Source organism: Bos indicus, chromosome 18 (genome assembly GCF_029378745.1).
Source record: "Bos indicus isolate NIAB-ARS_2022 breed Sahiwal x Tharparkar chromosome 18, NIAB-ARS_B.indTharparkar_mat_pri_1.0, whole genome shotgun sequence".
NCBI classification, from domain to species: Eukaryota; Metazoa; Chordata; class Mammalia; order Artiodactyla; family Bovidae; genus Bos; species Bos indicus.
The window spans coordinates 2788742-2810764 of NC_091777.1; the positions used below are offsets into that span (position 1 = coordinate 2788742).

The window sequence follows — 22023 nt, forward strand, 5'->3', positions numbered from 1 at the left end:
TTTCTTTTCCAATGTTTTTATTTTTCAAAATATACAATTTATTTACACCTTTATTTCACAATGGTAGTTTGTATATTTATTCCAAAATCTTTAAATAACTCCGCAGTAAACACTACAAATCACAGGATCGGTCCAACTGCTTCCCTTTAACCTTTACACACGTTGAGTTTCAAGTAGTAATGGTTTGTGGGTAAGAAGGGAACAAAACTAAGACCAAAAAAAATTTTTTTTTTTTTTTTACATAAGCTTGACATGTAGGATTAGAAAGGGCAATCTGAGCAGCTACTTGGTCCGGGGCCCACTAAGGGTATTTATATAGTTTATAAATAAGACCCTCTATGGGCATCGAGGGTTTTGGTTACAGGAGGAAAGGGTGGGAACACACCCGGGGGGCTGAGGCGGTGTTGCTGGGAGATAAGGCACCGTGTCAAGGCTCCTTCTCGGCTCGAGGAGGCACCGGCTGGAAGGGTCCTGAGTGAGGCGGGCGGGGGCCCACCTATGCCAAGGGGAGGCTGAGAACGCCTGGGGACGGGAGCGGGTTCCCACACACGGAGAGGTCTCTTTACCCTCCTTTGGGGAAAAGCTTTGTGATTCTGGAGGCCAGGAGAGATGGGAGAGCCGGTTCCTAAAGAGAGGGCTGGGGGCTCCCTCCAGCCTTGAGCCCACCTGCACAGACAGCTGAGGGCCGCTGTGTGGACGCTGGAGGTGTCTCTGCCCAAGGCACCTGGCGGTACAGCTGGAGTTGGTCATTGGCAGGGACAGAGGCATCGCCCCAGGACTGGCTGTGGGCCGCGAGAGGCTTCATGCTTTCTCTTCTGAGACCGCTTCATCCATCTCCGTGTTCTCCAGTCCAGAACTGCCACACCCTCTCCAGGAAGGGAAGGTGGGCCCCGCAGACCCCCTCTTCGCTGTGCATGTAGCAGCTCCAGGGCGGCAGGGGGCAGCTCCTAGGGAGCCCAAGGTGCTAAGACACAGGCCTGGGCCCAGGGGTCAGTTGCCTTCACTCCCCTCAGGAACGTCCCAGCCAGCCGGCTCCTGGAGCAGTCCTGGGGACTGGGGCCCTAGGCGGATGTTGGCGGAAAGGCTGGGGTGCTCTAGGGAAGAGCCGGTCCCCGAGGGTTCTTAGGCCACCCAGCAGACGGGGCACTCCTGCACCGGGTCAGGAGGGCAGGCTCAGGGTCATCCTTGGTCAGGGTCTCCCCAGGACCCTCCACCAAGCCCGAGGGCTGGTCAAAGCCCGCGCTGTCCAGCCAAGCAAACCTTCCTTGCAGGATCTGGGCAGGGTGGACTGGGGTAGTGGCCATGGAAGGGTTGAGGGTGGGGCGGGGCGACGTCACTGTGTCTTCTGGTGGGGCTCTTCCGGAGTGAGGGTGTGGAAAAAGTGATCCCAGAGTTTGCTGCTGATGCCGAACCCTAGGGCGGGAGACATGGGGAGAAGGTCAGGCGCTCTTGAGGAGTGGGATCTCTTTGCTTGGAGGGAGCCCAGGCGGGGCGTGCCCGTGGGCAAGTTTCAACATCACCCCCGACGACCTTCCTAACTCCCAGGGCCATCCTGGCAGAGGTCAGAAGCAGGGTACCAGCGTGCCTAGACTCCCAGGTGTGCTGTGGGAAGAACCTCAAGGCTCTTATCTGGCCTGCCTTCCTGGGAGAGCCTGGCACTGCCTGCCTCTTCCTCTCTCCCCCAACAGTCCAGTCGCCTCCTTCTCTCTGAAGATGCCAACTTCACTCCTGCTTCAAGGCTTCGGACCTATTGCTCCTGGGATGCTCTTTCTCAAGGCGTCAGATGCTGGCTTCTCCTAATTTAGGTCTCAGCTCTAATGGTGTCTGTGTAGTGACGCCTTCCTAGACCACTTCAGCTAGCATTCTGCTCTCCAGTAGGGTAGCCACTAACCCATGTGACTCCTGAGCATTGGAAATGTGGCCCCGGGCTACAGAGGAACTGAATTCCTAATTTTATTTAATTTTATTAATAATTAACTTACATTCCGGTGTAAAAACCTAAACTTGGTTCAGTTATTGGAAAACCTATAGGCACATTTGGAGCAGTTCATATATGTGAATCTACTTTTTTGACTGTCAATTTTATAAATTCTAAACATGGACGAAGTATTTCCAATGGAGATTTAGCCCTTGAATGGAGATGAGCTTGTAAAGTGCAAGATACACACCAGATATCAAAGACTTAACAGAAGGACAGAATGTAAAATCTCTCATTAAAAATCTTTTTAGCCACGCTGCACGGCTTGTGGGATCCCAGTTCCCCAGCCAGGGATGGAACCTTGGCCCACAGCAGTGAGACTGCTGAGTCCTGACCACTGGACCCCCAGGCATTCCCAACAGTGTTTGATCACATGCTAAAATGATGATATTTCGGTTATATTTGGCCTGATAAAGTGTATTATTTACATTAACTTCACTGCTTTAGTTTTACTTGTTAACGTGGCTCCTCGAAAATGTACAATCCCATCTATAACTCACACTGCATTCTATTCGCAAGTGTGGGACCCCCTCCCACTGACACGGTTTCCTGACGGTCGCCTGGCTTTCTTTTCTTGCTGGCACTTATCGCTGCTCTGGAATGATCTTTGCTCTGTATTGGTTTCCTGGTTTTTCTGTCTCTGTACAGCCCCCTGCTCCAGGGCCTAGGATGGGCGTCCCCGGCTTGCCTTTCTGACTGTGAACCCCAGAACCCAGGCTGGCCCCGGCTGGAAGCTCAGCGGGGGCTGTCAGACGGGAAATGAGCAGCTGGGGGAGGGGGTGGCGTGGTGGGTCCTCACCCGACCGATGGTGTGCAAAGTGGTGCTTGACGTGGTGGGCCTTCAGGTGGTACAGGTAGGAGCCCTTGTGAGGGGAGCCGAAGTGCAGGTAGTAGTGGGTCAGGTCGTAGATGACATAGCCCAGGAGGCTCCCCGCAAACACAGTGCCCGCCACGGCCGCGGACAGGATGAGCCGTAGCACCAGGTAGAAGAAGGCTATCACCAGGGAGGCCGGCACGGGCGGGAAGACCAGGCGGAAGGTGTCGAAGGGCGCCTGCGGACAGAGGCTCACACGTCAGGACTCGGCCCGGGGCCCCGGGGCCTGCCTGCGGTCACACACCGCTCGCTGGCTGGCGACGCTCCTTCGGGACAGGGGCTGGAGCGGCCCAGACGGGCCAGGGAGGGCGCAGGCCCCGTCGGCGGCTTGGGGAGGGCAGGCCACCAAGCCTGAAGCCCTGGAGAGCCTGTCTGGCCCCAGTAAGTCAGGACAGGAGCCGGAAAGCTCCAGGAACGTGGGGGTGGGGTGGTGTGGGCAAGATGCTCACAGGTAGGAGCAGCTTGCCTGAGATGCTCCGCTCTGCGCTCAAGAGGCCACTCTGGCTCTGGAACTTGCTAGGTGTGGAGAGGAGCCCCCACCCCCACCCCAAGGACCATGCAGGGCATCGAGCTCGAGGCCTGAGAGTGATGAAGGCACACATGCTGGGTGACCCTGGAGCTGCTAACAGGCAGGTCTCCCCCCAGGTGGCCTTCTTTGCTCCAAGTGGGTGTTGTCACATTGAACCAGACCGTGAAAGAGCCTAGCCTTTGGTCCTGAGGCTTCACAAGCCAAGGGCCTGGCAGAGGTAAAAGTTTAGAGACTCTGCGAGTATCCCAAGACCCTCTCTGGACTGAAAGAGGAGAGAGCGAGCGATCAGGTGACTGAGACAGAACACTACACTGACGTGGGCCCCGCTCCCCGCTGACCGGAGCAACAACAGGACCTGCGGGGCTCTGTGCCGGAACCCCAGCTCCTGGTCAAAGGGGAAGGCGGGCAAGGGGAGGGTGGGCACCCTGCACCAGGACGGGAACAGCGTGGGGCAGGGACATCCTCTGGATGGACCTGGCTTCCAGTCCTGACTGCCGGGACCCTCGTGTGTTGCCCTGAAGGAGCCCCAGGGTGGGTGGATGACCAACAGTATAGACTCTGGCATCCACAGGGGACGATGTGCTAGGGTGACCTTGGGTGAATGGCTTAGTTCCTTTATTTCCCCAAGCCTCAGTCTGCCACTCTGTGAAACGGGGAGAACGGCAGTACCCGCTTCAGAGGGAAGCTCCACAAGGTCAGTGATTCTGGCCTGTTTTGATCGATGATGTTCAGAACAGCACATGGCACATAGGGAGTGCTCAGTGAGCATTTGTTGAACGAGCAAATGAATGAGCTGTTGTGAGGATTAGCATTGGACACGCATGCTCACTCTGTCCACAGCTGGTTCAGGCTTGGACCCAATCACACGCCCTTGACTTCTCCTCGCCCTCAACCCAACCCCCACCGAGATGGGAGCTCCTGAGGGCGGGCGTCAGCAGCATGGCCTGGGGGGGCCCTGCACCGCTCACCTTGTGGTGCTGGCCGTGCAAGGCGAAGTGCAGCATGATGAGGTAAGCGCTGTCGCTGGGCGGCTTCATGTGGAACAGGAAGCGATGGATGAGGTACTCCAGGAGGCTCCAGAGGAACAGCCCCAGCAGGAAGAGGCCCGGGAACGCTGACTCGGGCATGGCCACTGAGTACTCTGCATCAGGTGCGAGACAGGGAGGTCAGGGGCTGGAGGCCCCAGAGGCCCAGCCCGGTCACCTTGGGGGCTGCCAACAGCTGCAGAGCCCAACCCCACCACTGGGGCCCGACAGTCAAAACAGGAGGGAGACTGTGAGGATGTGTGTGGGCTTATTTATGAGGAGTCCTGTCAGAGGATGACTAATGTGGTGGATCCCATTGATTTCAGGTATTGAACCACCCTTGCGTTCCAGGAATAAATCCCATTTCGTCATGGTGCATAATGCTTTAATATGATTCAGTCTTCTAGTATTCTGTTGACGACTGCTGCATCTTGATCCATGAGTGATAACTGCTCTGGAGTTTTCTTTCTTGTGGTATTTTTGTCTGACTTTGGTATCACGGTAAGATACGACTACAGATCTGAGATCTTCCTTAAAGGGACCGTAAGAGGAACAGCCACGGCCAACGCTGGACCCCTGCCTGGTGCTATGGTCTGCGTGTGCTCTCTCAAATTCACATGCTGAAACCTAACCTGCAAGGTGATGAGAGGTGCTCAGGTCATCAGGTGAACAGGACTAATTCCCTTATAAAAGAGGCTCGAGAGAATCCTCCCCTTTTCGACATACAAGTATTCAAGGAGTCTTTGACCTAGAAGAGGGCTCTCGCCTGACTATGCTGGCACCCTGATCTCAGACTTCCAGCCTCTAGAATCATAAGCAATCAATTTGTTGTTTACAAGCCACCTAGTCTATGCTATTTTGTTACGGCAGCCCAAATGGACTGACACCAGAAAAGACTGACCTTGCTTCAGTGGCATGAAGGAGAGGGCAGGGTGATCCTGATGAAGCCAGCAGATCTGGGGGCTGTTGATGGAAGATGTTAACAACCATCTTCCAAGGGAAGATGGGACTGGGGGGCCAAGAGGGTCAGGAAAACCCAAGGAGAGAAAGGTTCATTGAGAACATCTAAAACCACAGCATATGAGGGAGATGTGAAAAAATGGAAGATGATTAGCCTGGAGACCAGAAGACTGGAGTGATGTCATCATCATCAAGTGAGGCCCCCGCGCCCAGCTCCTGGAGGAGAGCCTACAGTCCGCACGGCCTTTGTTCCTTTTCTCCACTTCACTGATTCTCTAACCTCACAGGGACTTCAGCTCTCACTGTTTCTTCAGGTCTACCATCACCCTCTGAGTTTGACTTCTTTTCTCCACTAGCCACTGCTTTGGTTATACTTTCTCTTTAAAAAAGTGGCAGCTTTATTGAAATATAACTCACGTATCTTACAATTCACTACTTTCAAGTGTACAGTTCAGTGATATTTGGTATATCTACAGTTGCACAACCATCACCACAGTTTTAGAGCCTTTTCATCACCCAGAAAGAAACCCTTTACCTGTTAAGTCATTCCAACCTTTGTCATTTCCCAGAGCCGGGAAACCTCTAATTCACTTTCTATCGTATTTTCTGATTCTGGACCCGTCATACCAATGGAATCACACAATATGTGCTCTTTTGTGACTGGCTTCTTTTGTTTACAATATTTTTAAGGTTCATTCATTTGTAGCACGTATTAGAACTTCATTCCTTGTTAATATGGATGCACCATAATTGTTTATCCACTCACCAGCTGATGGACAGCTGGGATGTTTCTTTTTTTTTTTGGCTATTCTGAATAATGCTGCTATGAACAGTCGTGTTTTTAGTTGTCTTGGGTATACGCCTGGGAGTAGAATTTCTGGGACTTTACTGCAACTATGTTTAACTTTGGGGGCACCACCAAACTATTTTCTAAAGCTAACCTTGACTTCAGCTGCCCCCATGACCTCCCAAGCCTGGATGAGCACAAAAGTCTGTCTCTCCACCCCAGACCCAAGCCGCTGAAGATGGAGGAGGAGCCATGTGTAGCCATGAGTCTGGTGCCTTCAACCTCAGCTAGGCCTCAGACACTGCCTGGAGATCCTTTCCTGTCTGCAGGCCCAGCTCCCTCCTCACTGCCGTCAAACACCCCATTTCCCTCCCATCCAGCCTCCTACTTCACACGAAAAAGACTCCTTGGGGTAGAAGAAAGGAAGGGGGAGAATGGCTCCTCCATAAGCGTCCACCTTCAACCAGCCCTGATTATGCTTCAACCCTGTAACTTCGTGCTCCTCCGAGAAGAAGTGTGCACTCGGGTGCCTGGGCCCTGGATGGTGGTTGGCAATGGTAATAGCAGCAGCAGCAGCAAATGTGTATTCACCAGCCCCTACACGCCAGGTGCCACTCAAGTGCTTTACACGTCACGTTCGTCTCACTCCAACTTGATGAAGTGCTGGCATTGCCCTTGTCACTGAGGGTGTGGAAGTACAGACAACTTATTACATTACTGACCAGCTCACCCCAGTCTGCCCCCCACCACCCCCTTCATGCAACTCCTCTGGGCATCTTCAGCTTCTCCTCCACTGCTCTTCTGCTCATATTTAAGACTTTCTCGTCATAGACGCAGTCCCTTCATAGCCAAACCCCCTGAAAAGGTCAGTTAGACTTAAGTCTACTTCACCTCTTTCCATTCGCTCAAGCCTCTAAAGTCTGCCTTCTTCAAAAGAACTATGAAAGCCATTTGTGATGTATTTCTTGGCAGATCAAAGTAATTTTTTCAATTCATCTCTAAAATTGGCTGTGGCATATGATGCTGGTGACCACTCTATTTTTGAACCTGTAACCACAGAAGTTCCCAGCCTGAGGTTTAGGAACGCCCAGAGAGTCCCTGGTTGGATTTCAGAGTGAACCTGTTGACATGGTATTCCAAACAGTGCACCTGTGTGCGTCCTTCTGGGGCAGATCCCCGCCTTTTCAGATTCGCAGAGCGCTGGGACCCACACGACCTGAGCACAGAGCTCCGCTCCCTGCCTGCCGGAACGCTTGGCTCTTCTCTTCCCGCCTTTTTTCCCCTTTTCCTTTTCTTTCTTTCCTTTTTTTCCTGCCATGGGGCTTGTGGGATTTTTAGTTCCTCAACTAGGGATTGAACCTGGGCCTTCGGCAGTGAGAGTGCAGAGTCCCAACCACTGGGCCTCCAGGGAATGCCCTCGCCTCTTCTCTAGGGGCCCTCTGTCAGGCTCCACTGTGGAAACTGTCTCTGTCTCCAGGGTCAAAACCTTGACCCTCCGCTCCCAAATGCCCCCGTTTGATCTAGGATGTCAGTCACACCCACCTGTTGACAACCCCCAGATCTGTGTCTCCAGCCCAGCCCTGGATAGCCACTTGCTACTGGCCATCTCCACGCAGCTGTGCACAGCCCCGCCTGCAAGGTCAGCAGCTTCCAAATGAAGCTAATCATCCTCTTCTTCCTTCCCACCCAACCGCACCCCAGGGGGAGGTTAATGACTCCACACATTACCAAAGCCTTGACTTATTCCTCTCTCCCATGTCCAATCTGTGTCACCAAGCTCTGTCAGCTCCCTCTCCTTAATATCTTTTGATAGGTACAGTTAAAAAAAAAAGCCAGACACAAAAGACCACGTACGGAGGAGTCCATTTACATGGCACGTCCTGAAAAGGCAAGTGTCCAGAGAAGCAGGTCGCTGGCTGTCGGGGCTGGAGGAGGGGGAATGAGGAGCAGCTGCTCAGGGGAATGGGGTTCCTTCTGGGGTGACGAAAACATTTTGGAACTAGACAGAGTGGTGGACTGAATCATTCACTTCAAAATGGTTAATTCTGTATGTATCTCATCTCAGTTAAAAAACATCTCTTGGGTCAGTTCACCGCTCTGACTCCCCCATCACCTTATCAGCACCCCACAGAAGCTTCCTGCTCCAACTCTCTGCCCCTACGTGCTGCTAAAACCCTCTTCTGGTACCTCATTCTCAAGTAAAGTCCAGCCCCCGAGCCTGGCACTCAGGGTCCCTTGAGACCAGCCCTGTCCACATCATCCCTGCCTCATCTCCCCGCCACCCCGTCTGGGGTCCACTGAACCACGCTCCCCTCCCCTCCCCACACTCCCCTCCCCATACATCTTTCCTTCACTGGAATCCTCTCCCTCCCTTCCTCCGGTAAGAAATCGCTGCAGATGCCCTTTGCCCTGACCTGGGCAGGGTTTGAGCAAGGCCTTCCACATCATCCTTTCTGTTTCACTCTTTCACCCCCACCGGGTTATGAGCAGAGAGGGTATTTCATGGGCAGAGAGGGTATTCTGTTCTGTCTCCTGTGCCCTTAACACAGCAGATGCTCAGACACTTGTGGGAGACTCATGGGCCAACCCACGCCTCTCTAGAGGGCTGGACATGGATAAGATTTGACCTGTGCTGTTCCAAAGGCAGCCTCTGGTTCTGTTTAAGGAAACAGTTCTGAAGGGCTGTGCCCAGTGTGAATGGCCACAGGGAATCACTGCGGAAGGAGAGAGCCCAGGAAGGTGGTGGGGAGGAGAGGTGACTTTCCAGCTCTCTGGACCAGATTCCGGGCCACTATGACAAACGGTTCCAAATGAGTCTCTAAACTAAGAAGGATTTTTCATGCCTCACCTGGAAACTAACACATAACTCCGCCAAGATTCAACCCCCCAAGGACCCGTCTCTCTCAAATCAGGTGGTAAGCTGCTCTGATGTCTCTCATCAGCAGGGCCTGCGGTGTCCACACCCAGGCTGACACTTGCCTGTCAGCGCTGCCTTGCTGGGCGGCTCTGGCTGACCAGGTCCCCCTCTGAGGGATGGCTGGCCACTTCCAGGGTCCTTCAGGACACCCTGCTGAAGGGCAGGGTTCAGGTCTCCGCCCTGTACTATCTACGTGCTTTCTCAACAGTAAAATATCCTACCACCTGTGAAGGGCTGTTGCTAGAACACAGGGAATATAATACCTGGTAGTGTGATAAGTATGTATCTCGGAGGAGCCTGGTGGGCTACAGTCCATGGGGTCATAAAGAGTCAGACATGACTGAGCGCCTTCACTTTCACTTCACTTACATGTAAGAATAATATACTGAGTATGAACATATCATAATAAATAACACTCTTCATATGTTACAGGTCGCTGCTATGATCTTTAAATGTTATCTGCCAAATACATCCAGCCACAGTCCTCCCCGGGTGGCATCTTCTCAGTTCTTGCAGGGCTCTGGAGGGTCCCTGGTTGGGGGAGGAGTTTCCCTCCTAAAGTGCAAGAGTCCTTTCTTGCTGCATAGCTCACTTCTTGGAAAGGACTGGACATACAAAAGCATTCCCTGGCCCCAGGCTGTGGTCCTGACCTTTGCTGGGGCTCCCACCACAATCCCTGCCTAGGATGTTCCTTGGAACCCACTCTAACGCACCTCCAGGAACCGTGCTGGGGGCCAGCTGGGAGGTGAAGACCCTCTCTGCTTTCCAAAGCATTTTCACACACGTGCAGCTGCGAGTTTCAGCCTTGAACTGCTGCCTGCGCGTGGCTCCCACTGTTCCTTGGCACCCTGAGTTCCTGCATTTCCTGCAGCCTATCTCTTGTCCAGGAGCTGTGCTGGGACCCTGCCGAGTCTCCATTCGCCTCACTTCGTGGCTCTGTTTTCCCTGCCTGGGCCTGGGCCTTGCCTGGCAAGCCGGGGGTGAGGGAGGCATGTGCGGCTCTCTTGCCACCATTGCTGGCATCCTGGTCACAAGCCTACTAACCCTACACTGGACCTTTATTGGCACATTTCAGCTCTCCGCAGCACCGTCAAATCACCCGCCCAGCCTTGCACCAGAGTTGCCTCCTATAGGTCAAGGTTCTGCCCGCCCCCTCACCCCAGCACCACCCCTGTCGGCCCATCAGGCCGGAGCTGGTACCGAGTGGCATCTCCCGAGGACTCCTGCAGAGGGACCTGGGCCAAAGCTCCAGCGTTCCCTTCTCCCTCTGGCCCCAGCCCTGTCGGGCCCGCCACTGTTGGCGATTGTTCGGGGAGCGCTGGGCAGAAACAGTGGGCGATTCAGTGAGCAGGCCGTCTGAGCAACAAGCCCTGTGCTGTGCCTGAGCTATTCAGCGTGGGCAGAAGTGGGTAACCTTGGCTTGAGGGGTGCACTCATTAACCCTTGGTGTCTGGGAGCAGCCTTAGCTCTGGGGGACTTCCTACAGTTGGCTCAGCCCCACCCCATCCTGGACCAGGTGGGAAAACTGGGGCTCCCCGCACTGTGGCTGTGGCCCCTCTCATCTAGACCGTTCAGCCCTCAACTTGTCCTCCTGGAGGAGGTGGGCAGGAGAGAGCCCTGGAGCGTGGAGAGAAGGAGCTTGCGTTTGGCACACACAGGGGTTCAGAGGTTCATAGTCAGGAATGTGACGTGTGATCAGGAGAGGTACCTCTTCCACCTGTCCCCCCCTCCTGGCTTCTGTCTGAGCCACTCAGCATGGGCGAGCACTTTCCCAAGGCAGACTCTGCCAGGATGGGCAGGTTACCTGGGCAGGTGGTCCAGACCTGGAGGCCTGAGGTAGGTGATGAACTGGTGAGGCAGGCTGACAGCAGAGGCCATGCCCACACGGTGCTGCCCTGAGACTCAGCCTCACAGGCTCTTCTTTCTCTCCCCTGCCTGCCTGGGTGACACCTGGAAGCTACATCCTAGCCACGTGAAACTAACCTGCTTGTTTAACTTCTTAAGGTTCCATTTCTTTATCTCTAAAAAGGTGTAATGATAAGTCCCTTGCTTGCAGGCTGTTGGGAGGGTTAAATGAGATGGTCCCTGGCAAGTCCCAGGCATGTGATGAGTGCTCAGCAGAGGTTACTGGAGTTACTCCGAGTCAGGCTTCTGCTGATGGCCCTTTGCCCGGGGAACACTAGGACGCCTTGGATCTGATCTTTGTTTCCAATCTTTCTCCTCTAGGTTCTAATCTCCGTTTTGTTCGTGAACCATTCTGAGTTCAGCTCTGCTGTCCTACCTGGTGAAATGACTTCATTTAGCTTCCTGACAAACAACACCAGGTCATACTTTTTCTATTCTTTGACTCAATGGAAATCCCCTTCTTTATTGCTATACCACTTGATGAAATGATTTAATTTAATGTGTGGCTATTTTTTTTTTTTTTTTTTAATTCCTCTTTTGGAGGGTGGGGAAGTCTGACCTTTCTTTCGGAAGAGTATTTCTACAGATAGACCTCATTTTAAAATGCTTGTGATGTGGTTCAGGGTTCTAAGGTCTCAGAAACTCAGGAGCAGGGAGAGCACCGAGGTCCACGCCCCCAGGAGCCACGGGAGCTGCACAGCAGGAAGACCAGACATCACCTGTGGCGAAGGGCGCCAAGAGCTGGACGTTGCCCTGGGCAAAGGCGCCGTAGTAGGACCAACTGCAGTACAGGACCAGGGGGATCCAGATGATGGGGACGCTGTACCTGCAGGAAGACCATCAGGGTGAGAGAGATACATGCACAGCAGCCTGAGACGGCCCAGCTTCCCGAGAGACATACCTCTCCACTAGAGGGGGGACGAGAAGGAACTAAAGCAGGTGCAGAGAGCACATGGAGACCTGCTGTCAAAGGGACACTGCTGCGGGGGTGGGGAGGGGGCAGGAGGAGGAAAGAAGAGAGCAGCTGTGAGTCTATCTCCCTCAGTCTCTGAGTTACTGGAACGGAAAACAAAAAGAATCCCTGTGGCTACTGACAGTGCAGTTGTATAGGTGCTGCCCTCTCATGGCAGAGGAGGCAATTGCAGGCAAAACAGCCCCCCAAAGGCTGCTGCTGCTGCTGCTGCTAAGTCGCTTCAGTTGTGTCCGACTCTGTGCGACCCCATAGACGGCAGCCCACCAGGCTCCGCCATCCCTGGGATTCTCCAGGCAAGAACACTGGAGTGGGTTGCCATTTCCTCCTCCAATGCATGAAAGTGAAAAGTGAAAGCGAAGTCGCTCAGTCGTGTCCAACTCTTTGCGACCCCATGGACTGCAGCCTACCAGGCTCCTCTGTCCATGGGATTTTCCAGGCAAGAGTGCTGGAGTGGGGTGCCATTGTCTTCTTGGGCAGCAGAGGCTAAAAACGCCTCATAGGAGTCTGAAACAGAACAGGAGGGACATTCAAAGCAGCTTCTGGCTACATGTTGGGTTGCCACTCGGTGGAAAAAACCATGCACAGGAATAGATTATGCCCATGACATGTTCCACCGTTGCCAAGAACTTGCAGTACCACTCTGGGCTCCAGGGACGGACCCTTCCCCTTCGCATCTGGCTGGCACCATCAGGAGAGGGGACAGCCCACCATGACCCCAGAGCAGGACTCACCAGACGGTCTTGCTGAGGGCCTCGACAAAATCTGAGTGGAAGAGGCGGATGGGCCTGGACACCGGCTGGTGGACCCACTCATCGTACTTCTCTCCCAAGTGTCCGACCTGCCACAGGAGGGGCTTCTGCCAGTCCACCAGGTCCTTCAGGAGACAAAGCCAAGCGAACACTTGAGACTCACACCTCTTTGTTCCCCTGGTTACGGCATCCATCCCCAGCTCCACCTCAACTCTCATGGTCTGTATGGAGCAACCCACACTCCCTACTGCAGAGATCAGGAACTAACCGTTCATCCCAGCCCTTGGGCCACAGAAATGGGATCCAGGACAGGCCTATGGCCTAAGCTGGTGCAGTGAGCCATCATACACCCTTTCCTCTTGCTGGGATGGCTAGGTTTGTGGGGCATGACCCTGGAGTTGCCAGGGGAGCCTGTCTGAGGACTCAGTCAACACAGAGGATGGTCAAGCCAGGAACTGGAGACACCAAATTCTGTTGATGACATCGGAGTGCCCAGATTCAGCACCGCATGCCTGAAGCTTGAAGTCTTAACCAGGATTCTTCAAGTACAGGAATCAATACATTCTGTAGGAAGAATCAAGTAGGCCCTTTCTCCTCCACCAAGGCCTTTTTTAGTGGTGGCCTATGCAATTCATTCATGCATTCAAACAATCATTCATTCAGCACTTTGCCTGATGCACATGCTGGTTGCTGGGGAAAATAAACAACACTGTAAAAGATCATCTTTGCTTTACGTAGCTTGGTGCAGAAGCAGAGCTCAGGCTCCAGGGGTGGGTGCTGTCGCTTCCTGTGTGACTCTGAGGAAATTACTTGGCTTCTCTGAGCCTCGGTTTCCCTGGCTACCAAATGGAAGTAATAACAGTGCTACTTGCATCAAGTACTCAGCAAGGTGAGACAAGCCAGGCAGGATAATTTAATGGTGATGCAGACAGGCTGAGGTTCGGAGGCAAATGATTGGTACAAATGTCTGAGTCTAGGGTGGGAGAGGAGGGCTTTGCACAGAAACTGGGGTTTGGGTTTGGGTTCATACAGTATGGAAGACTTAGCAAGAGGGACAGGGAAGTGGAGATGTGGAGGAAGCATGGGTGCAGAAGTGGCGTTGAGAATGACTGGGGCCCATTTGGTCCCCTGACTTTGATCTGCGGGGCAGAAGAAAGAAATCTGCTGAGGGCTTTAGATGACAGAACACCCAGCATCAGGCCCAGAGGCTGCCACTTCATCCTCCAGGCTAGCTGTCCCCAAGGTGAGGATGGATGTGTACCGCAGAGGCACACACAGGCTGATTCCCCAAGGTGGGGAGGAAATACTAGAGACTGCTCTTGATATATTTCTCTCATATACAGACCATATTTGAATGCTTTCTAATGTACATAATACAAGAATACATAAGTTTATGCAAATAATTTGTGGATAATTAAAATGGACATATAATGAAGAATATGCTCAAAATGTTTTACTTATATGGACGCAAGATCAAAAAAGTATGGAGGCCACAGCTCTGGGCAATGAGCAGCCCTTGAAGATTTCTGATGAGTTGGTGTAGTGAAGATTAATCTAGACCAAAATCAGTCAAAAAAAAAAAAAGACCTTGGAGTCAGGTGACCCCCTTCAAAGCCCAGCCCTGCTGTTTATGAGCCGTGGGATCCTGGGCAAGCGTCTACCTCCCAGAGCCTCTCGCCTCTCGTGTCTGTGAAGCCAGGTGTGCCTGGACCCCCACGCGTGATAGGAGAGAGGGGTCCATGCACCCTGTGTCTGGTGCTCAGGGGGTTCAATGAACCTCCAGTGCAGGGGGTCAGGCTGCCACCGCGAGTGAGAAGGGAGGTGGTGTCCGGAAAGGAGTGGAGAGAACAGATGTGGATACGTGTGGAGGACAACCACGGAAGCCAGGGAGGAAGCATCAACTATAGTCCACAAGCCCACCTTCCCACAGCCCCAGCTGGAACCTACTCCTTGCACAGGCCTCCGTGCCACAGCTGGCCCGGGCCCAGCAAGGGTCCCCGCCCTGCCATGACACCCTTGTAGCAGGGGGCGGAGGGTCTCCGGGCACGTGGGGAAGGTCCCCAAGCATTCTCTCTGTGCCTGAGCCCAGAGGGAAAGGCCCAAAGATGCCGTGGTTCTGGCCACGTGAGCCTGGCAGGTCCCAGGTGCTGACAGCCTTCATGCCTCTCAGGCTGGAAGATGACCCAGGGCAGCCCAGAGCCATCCCACACAGCATCAGTTACACCAGGCGACCGTCCAAACCCTGCCCGACTGTGACACTCCTCCTGGCCCCAGTCCTCACGCCTCCTTGCCTTGGGTCTAGCAAACAGATCACTGGGCGCCGACTGACTCATTCCTGCCATTCCTCGGCCTCTTGTCTCACACACACACATTCTCTCTGTGTCTCCCTCACACATACCAGCAAAGAACTGGAGGAACCAGCTAGTGGCCTGTGTTTACATCTTATCTTGCAACAGACCACAGAAGCCTACCTCAGAGTAGCTCAGTCAGGAGCACAGCAAGCACATGGGGCTTTGTCCCTGCTGTGCCAGCACCGAGGGCAGAGCGTCACAGAGCCCTGGTTGCGTGCCGAGCGTGGCTCTGGACCCTTCCTGGGAGCTCAGCCCTCTGATCCCCGCCGAACCCCTCACGAGGAAGGCGCGGCGTTGCTGCTGGCACGCAGATGGGGAAATGGGAGCAGAGGAACTTGCCAGAGACGGCTCGGTGAAGACACTGTGATGAATTGGCCCCTTTATCACTGGGAAATACAGGCTCTGGTAGGACTTCTTGTCCTGAGCCCATTCCGTCTCATTCTCGTAGAAGCTTCCTCATGCTTAGCGTCTGCATGACCTGCCTTGCCCACCCTTTCACTTTCACCTTGCTCACACTGCGTCCCTTGCAGACAGTGTATAGTCGAGTCTGACTTTTCCATCCAGTCACTCTCTGCATTCTTAATTTTTTTGATCCTGCTGCACAGCATGTGGGATCTTAGTGCCCTGACCAGGGATGAAACCCGCACCCCTAGGATTTTAAGTGGGGAGTCTTACCCTCTGGACCACCAGGGAAGCCCCCACTCTAACTGGAGTATTCAGTCCATTTACCTTTCAGGTTGTCTTGCTATTCGCCTGCTCTGCTCTTCACTTCTTGACTTGTTTGTACTGACCAAGTATTAAAAATATTCTAGATTATCTGCTCATCTTAGTGGTGCCTTTTTTTTTTTTGTATTTTTCTTAGTTGCTACCACCTATCTCTGGTTTTTATGTGTTCCACTTTTGCATACACATGACAATTAATTCAGACTCAGCTACCTTAGACAAGAAAAGTTTCCAGCTGTGGCACAGCACTGCGAACAGGTAGACCTCTTTCTTAGCCAAGAAGCAGTTTAGGCAAATTTTTCCTGTTTTCCCTTTATTTTGTGAAGCGCACAGAAAACAGCTTTGGATTTGTGAGCTTAATTCACCTGAGACCCAGGGAGAAATATCTAGGTGAGCAAAAAGCAGGGATTCCAGCCCAAAGGGGAAGGAAAGCGACCCTTCCATCTTAAGCATAGAAATTCAGCTTGGCTGACTTCCTCCCCGCTTTGAGAAGGAGGACTCTCAGGCCCAGAGGGGTTAGGTGGCTCTTGGGCTGGAGCTGGCTGGTGCTGTAGCAGGAGCCTCCCTTCCTGCCTCCCCCAGCTCACAGCGTCCCCCACACACTCTAAGAGACCCACGTGTGCCGTCCCAGTTCTCTTCCAGTCCTGCTCACCGAGGCTCCCCAGGTGGTGCTTGCAGTAGAGAACCCGCCTGCCACTGCAGGAGACGTAAGAGACACAGGCTCCATCCCTGGGATGGGAAGATCCCCTGGAGAGGACATGGCCACCCATTCCAGTATTTCTGCCTGGAGAATGCCAGGGACAGAGGAGCCTGGCGAGCTACAGTCCATGGGGTCGCAGAGAGTCAAACAGGGCTGAGCAGCAGCAGCATCCTGCTCACTGATGAGCGTCTTAGGTGGGTGTTGGAATACACTCAACACCGCTCACTTGCTGGTCATTTCCAACAGGCAACTGGCCCAGAAGCCAGGACAGCAAGACACGAAAGAGATGACAGCTTGGACCCAGTGAGGTGGGAAGGGACTCGGGATAAATGTCACTTCCTGCTCTACCTGGCCAGGACAGCTTGGCCACTTCACACACGTACACACACACGTGCGCACGTGCACACACACACACACACACACACACACACACACACACATGGCTCTCTTCCTCCGGAGCTGAACCTGCTCCTGGCCCCTTCGCACCCCTACTTCCTGAGGCTTGGGACACAGGGAAGGTGTCAGCAAAAGTCTCCCCGCCTCAGAAGAAGGTTGGGTGAGGGACAGGAGGGGGGACCAGCCCAGGTGCATGAGGGGCTTCCATTGCCCGCCTCACAGTAGCAAATCCTCCTTTTACAGCAGTGGAACCTGATGGTCAGAGAGCGTGGCATCGACTCAGTGCAGCCAGCTAAAGCCAGACCGCACGGATGAGGGCGAGGACCAGCCCAGACACCGCTCTGGAGTGCGCTTGTTGGGGGACCTGTGTGTGTTGGGGGGAGAGGCTGGGATGAACGCAGAGACCTGGGGCCACAGGCCAAGCCCCAGGAAGCGCACAGCAGTTAGTGTGAGCGTGGCCCTGCGTCCCCCTCCCTGCCCCACCAGCAGGCAGAGGGCGGGAGTTTCCTGAGTATGCCAGGAATGCAGCTGCAGCAGGGCTGGCAGGGGGACAGGGCAGCCTGCTGCCCGGAGGGCGGGTGCAAGGGTGCTGCCAGGGTGGAGGGGGCTTCTCTTCTTGACTCATCCTCTCCCCAGTGGCCCCTTGTCCTGGGCGGTGCGGGGCCGGGTGGCACAGTCCTCTTTCCGGGGCAGTTCGCGCTCGACAGTGGGAACCTGCTCATCCCCCGGCGAGGCGAGGCACAAACGGGGTAGGGGGTTGGGGGTGAGGGGAGCGCCGAGGGGGCAGCGGCTCTGCGTCAGCAGCTCCGCCCACCACCCGACAAGAGCCGAGGCGATTGTTCCCGGCAACACGCACCCAAGCCCGAGGCGCACCGCTCCAGGGCAGCTTTCTGGGCCAAGGAGGCGGGAACGGGAGAAGGGAGAATTCTGGGGAGAATTCCAGCTCCTGGGCTCAGACTCCAGGTGTACTGTTCTTGGAAGCCAGAATGTTGCTAGTCGACGCCTTTGATGAGCCCATCTGACAGATGAGGAGACTGAGGCTACAGCCCAGCTGTACGTGCCGCTCAGCTCCGGGCCGAGGTCCTAACCTCAGCTGGCTCAGGACCCCCCCAGGGCAGTGAATTCTCCGGCACAGAGGCTGTGAGGGACCCAGCACTGGAGTCTAGTGTGTGACCCACGGGGGCTCTTGGTGGCCTCACAGGGGTCGCTGCAGGCCCGTCCCATGAGGTCTAATTGGGGTCTCCCAGATGGACAAGCTCCAGCCCACAGGAGGGGTTCTGCCCTGCATACAGGCTCCCTAACCTCCCTGAGCCAGAGGAGGGGACCTCAGGCTCGCTCTGCGCGCTCCAGGAGAGGAGCGCTGGGAGGCCCGCAGAGAGTTGGGACAGTGCACAGCGAACACAACAGCGCCCTGCAGCCCGGCCCAGGCGCCCAGCCCACACCGGCCGGTGAGAACACACCAGTGCCCTGCAGCCCCGCCCAGGCGCCCAGCCCACACCGGCGGTGAGAACACACCAGCGCCCTGCAGCCCTGCCCAGGCGCCCAGCCCACACCGGCGGGTGGACTTTCACCAGCAGCTCACTTTCTGGTCCCCGTTTGTAGGTTCTTCCAGATCCTCCTGACAATCCCACACAACACGGGGCAGGAATAATCTCCTCCTCTTGTTGATGGGAAAACAGACCGGAATTGTCTGTGGTCACCGGGCGGCTGCTCCTGCCCCCAGCCTGCCTGGTCCAGTGCCCCTGCAGGGACAAAGAGGGCAGAGCCCAGCCTGCCTAGTGTCTCCCTGGCGATAGTTTTGAGCACTGCTGAGCTCTTAGGTGAGTGTTTCCTGGTGATTCAGTGGTAAAGAATTCGCCTGCAGTGCAGGAGACCTGGGTTCGATCTGTGGGCTGGGAAGATCCCCTGGAGGAGGGCATGGCAACCCACTCCAGTATTCTTGCCTGGAGAATCCCACGGACGGAGGAGCCTGGCGGGCTGCGGTTCATTGGGTTGCAGAGACTGAGTGATGGACAATGAGCATACGGGGCGGATCAGAGGTGGGGAGGGGAGGAGCAGGGAGAAAACTGGGCCGGGAGGACAGTCTTGGGGAAGCCCCCACGGGTTCCTCCGCAGCCAGGCCCTCCAGACTGCTACTCTGGGTGGGCCAAGGGAGGGAGGAGGCTCACCGGGGCCCGGGGTGACTGGGGGTCAGAGTCCTGGGGAGAGAGACTGGACCATGATGTCAAGACTGGCCCTCTCCAGGGGAGCTGCTGGGGGACCCTGGTTCCAATCCAGGCTCTACTTGCCCGAGTTCTCAGTGACTTACCTGGGGGTTGTGAAAGGATAAAACCCAGGTGGTCAACATCAACATCTTTGCCAGGCAGCCCTTGATGCCAAGGGTGTGTGTGTGTGTGTGTGTGTGTGTGTGTGTGTGTGTGTGTGTGTAGGGGCAGGGAGGTTGGGGGCCTGCTGGATGACTCTACCTGTCTTTTAAAGGAAGAGAGCGGCTCACTCCCACTGGAGGCCTCCAGGAGCCTGAGGGAAGCAAGCGCTGCTGGAGTCTGGCTTAGCCTGGGGAGGGATGGGAAAAGGCCTCCCGGAGGAGTGCCTGCTCAGACACCCCTCACCTTCTGCCACCCCCTCTCCCGGTCACAGGCCTCAGGGTCTTTCTCTTGGCCAGCTGTCAGGGTGAAAGTGTTCTGGGACCCATGGAGGGGGCAGGTCAGGGGGCTCAGCTGTGACCCCTAAGCTAACCAGCAGAGTGACTTTGACCTTGGGCAGGAGACAAGCTCTTCCTCATGAGTTAAATCAGGATCATTATCTCTGTGTTGTTGGAAGAATGAAACCAGATCTTTGTTCAGTTGCTCAGTCAAGTCCAACTCTTTGCGACCCCCTGGACTGCAGCACGCCAGGCTTCCTTGTCCTTCACCATCTCCTGGAGTTTGCTCAAACTCTTGTCCATTGAGTCAGTGACGTCGTCCAACCATCTCATCCTGCCCTCACTCTTTCCTAGCATCAGGGTCAGCTCAGACTTGAACCAGATCCCTTCCAGCTAAGCTAGAGGGGTGTCCATGAGTGCTCAGTTGTATCCAACTATCTGCGACTCCATGAACTGTAGCCCTCAAGGCTTCTCTGTCCATGGGATTCTCCAGGAAAGAATACTGGAATGGGTTGCCATGCCTTCCTGCAGGGGATATTCCTGACCCAGGGGTTGAACCTGAGTCTCCTGCATCTCCTGCATTACAGGTGGATTCTTCACCCATTGAGCTACCCGAAATTAGATAAAAGATAATATTTTTAAGGAACCTCCATACTCTTCTTCATAGTGGCTGTATCAATTTACATTTTCACCAACAGTGTAGAAGACTTCCTTTTTCTCCACACCCTCTCCAGCTTTTATTGTTTGTAGATTTTTTGATGATGGCCATTCTGACCATGCGGAGAAGGCAATGGCAACCCACTCCAGTGCTCTTGCCTGGGAAATCCCATGGATGGAGGAGCCTGGTAGGCTACAGTCTATGGGGTCACGAAGAATCGGACATGGCTTCATTTTCACTTTTCACTTTCATGCGTTGGAGAAGGCAACAGCAACGGCAACCCACTCCAGTGTTCTTGCCTTGAGAATCCCACGGATGGGAGCCTGGTGGGCTGCCGTCTATGGGGTCGCACAGAGTCAGACACAACTGACATGACTCAGCAGCAGCAGCAGCAGCGTTCTGACCCTGTGAGGTATTCGCTTCATTGTGTTGCATTTCTTTAACAATTAGTGATGCTGAGCAACTTTTCCTGTGCCTCTTGGCCATCCGGATGTCTTCTCTGGAGAAGAGAAGTATCTAGTTAGGTCTTCCACCCATTTTTTGCTTTTTGTTTTTTTTTTAATTTAACTGCATGAGCTGTTTGTATATTTTGGAGATTAATTCCTTATCAGATGCTTCATTTGGAAATATTTTTTCCTATTCTATCAGTTATCTTTTCATCTCATTTATGGTTTTCTTTGCTGTGAAAAAGCTTTTAAATTTAATTAGGCCCCATTTGTTTATTTTTGTTTTTATTTTCATTACTGTAGGAAGTGGGTCAAACAAGATCTTGCTGTGATTTATGTCAAAGAGTGTTCTTATATTTTCTGCTAAGAATTTCATAGTGTCCAATCTTACATTTAGGTCTTTAACCCATTTTGAGTTTATTATTATTTTTAATAATTAATTAATTTGGCTGCAATGGATCTTTAATTGTGGCATGTGGGATCTAGGTCCTGGATTAGGGATCGAACCCAGGCCACCTGCACCGGAGCACAGAGTCCTAGCCACTGGACCACCAGGGAAGTCCTGAGTTTATTTTTGTGTATGGTATTAGAGGGTGTTCTGATTTCATTCTTTTACATGTGGCTATCCAGTTTTCCCAGCACCAAGAGACTATCTGAAGAGATATTCTTACTGAAGAGACTGTCTTTTCTCCATTGTATATTCTTGGCTCCTTTGTTATAGATTAGCTGACCATAGGTGCATGGGCTTATCTCTGGGCTTTCTATCTTGTTCCATTGGTCTATATTTCTGTTTTTGTGCCAGTACCATACTGTCTTGATGACTGTAGCTTTGTAGCATATTCTCCAGCTCTGTTTTTCTTTCTTAAGACTGCTTTGGCTATTCAGGGTCTTTGTGTTTCCATACAAATTGTAAAGTTTTTTATTCTAATTCTGTGAAAAATGCCATTGGTAATTTGATAGGACTCGCACTGAATCTGTAGATTGCTGAACTACCATATGATCCCACCACTGGGCACATGCCCTGAGAAAGCCGTAACTCAAAAAGACACGTGCACCCCGATATTCACTGCAGCACTGGTTACAACAGCCAGGACATGGAAGCAGCCTAAGCGTGTACTGACAGACACATGGGTAAAGATTTGGCACATATACACAATGGACTATTACTCAGTCATAAAGAAGAATGAAGTTGTGTCATTTGTAGAGATGTGAATGGACTTGAAGTTTGTCATACAGAGTGAAGTAAATCAGAAAGAGAAACACAAATATTGCATATATTATGGGATCTAGAAAAATGGTACAGATAAACCCACTCATTGGGAAAGACTGATGCTGGGAGGGATTGGGGGCAGGAGGAGAAGGGGGCGACAGAGGATGAGATGGCTGGATGGCATCACTAACTCGATGGATG

At 53.5% G+C, this 22023-nt stretch overlaps 1 protein-coding gene across 1 annotated transcript in view; it reads right to left on the reverse strand.

Annotated features, from left to right (window-relative positions):
* The window catches only part of FA2H (fatty acid 2-hydroxylase), a 54667-nt gene continuing 32644 nt past the window's right edge, over window positions 1-22023 (reverse strand). The window contains exons 3-7 of the mRNA XM_019980286.2: window positions 12680-12822; window positions 11695-11801; window positions 4350-4522; window positions 2778-3030; window positions 1-1413 (exon numbers count right to left, since the gene is read on the reverse strand). Of these exons, the coding sequence (XP_019835845.1) occupies window positions 1334-1413; window positions 2778-3030; window positions 4350-4522; window positions 11695-11801; window positions 12680-12822 (756 nt within the window). The 3' untranslated portion in view covers window positions 1-1333. The remainder of the gene's footprint in view (window positions 1414-2777; window positions 3031-4349; window positions 4523-11694; window positions 11802-12679; window positions 12823-22023) is intronic.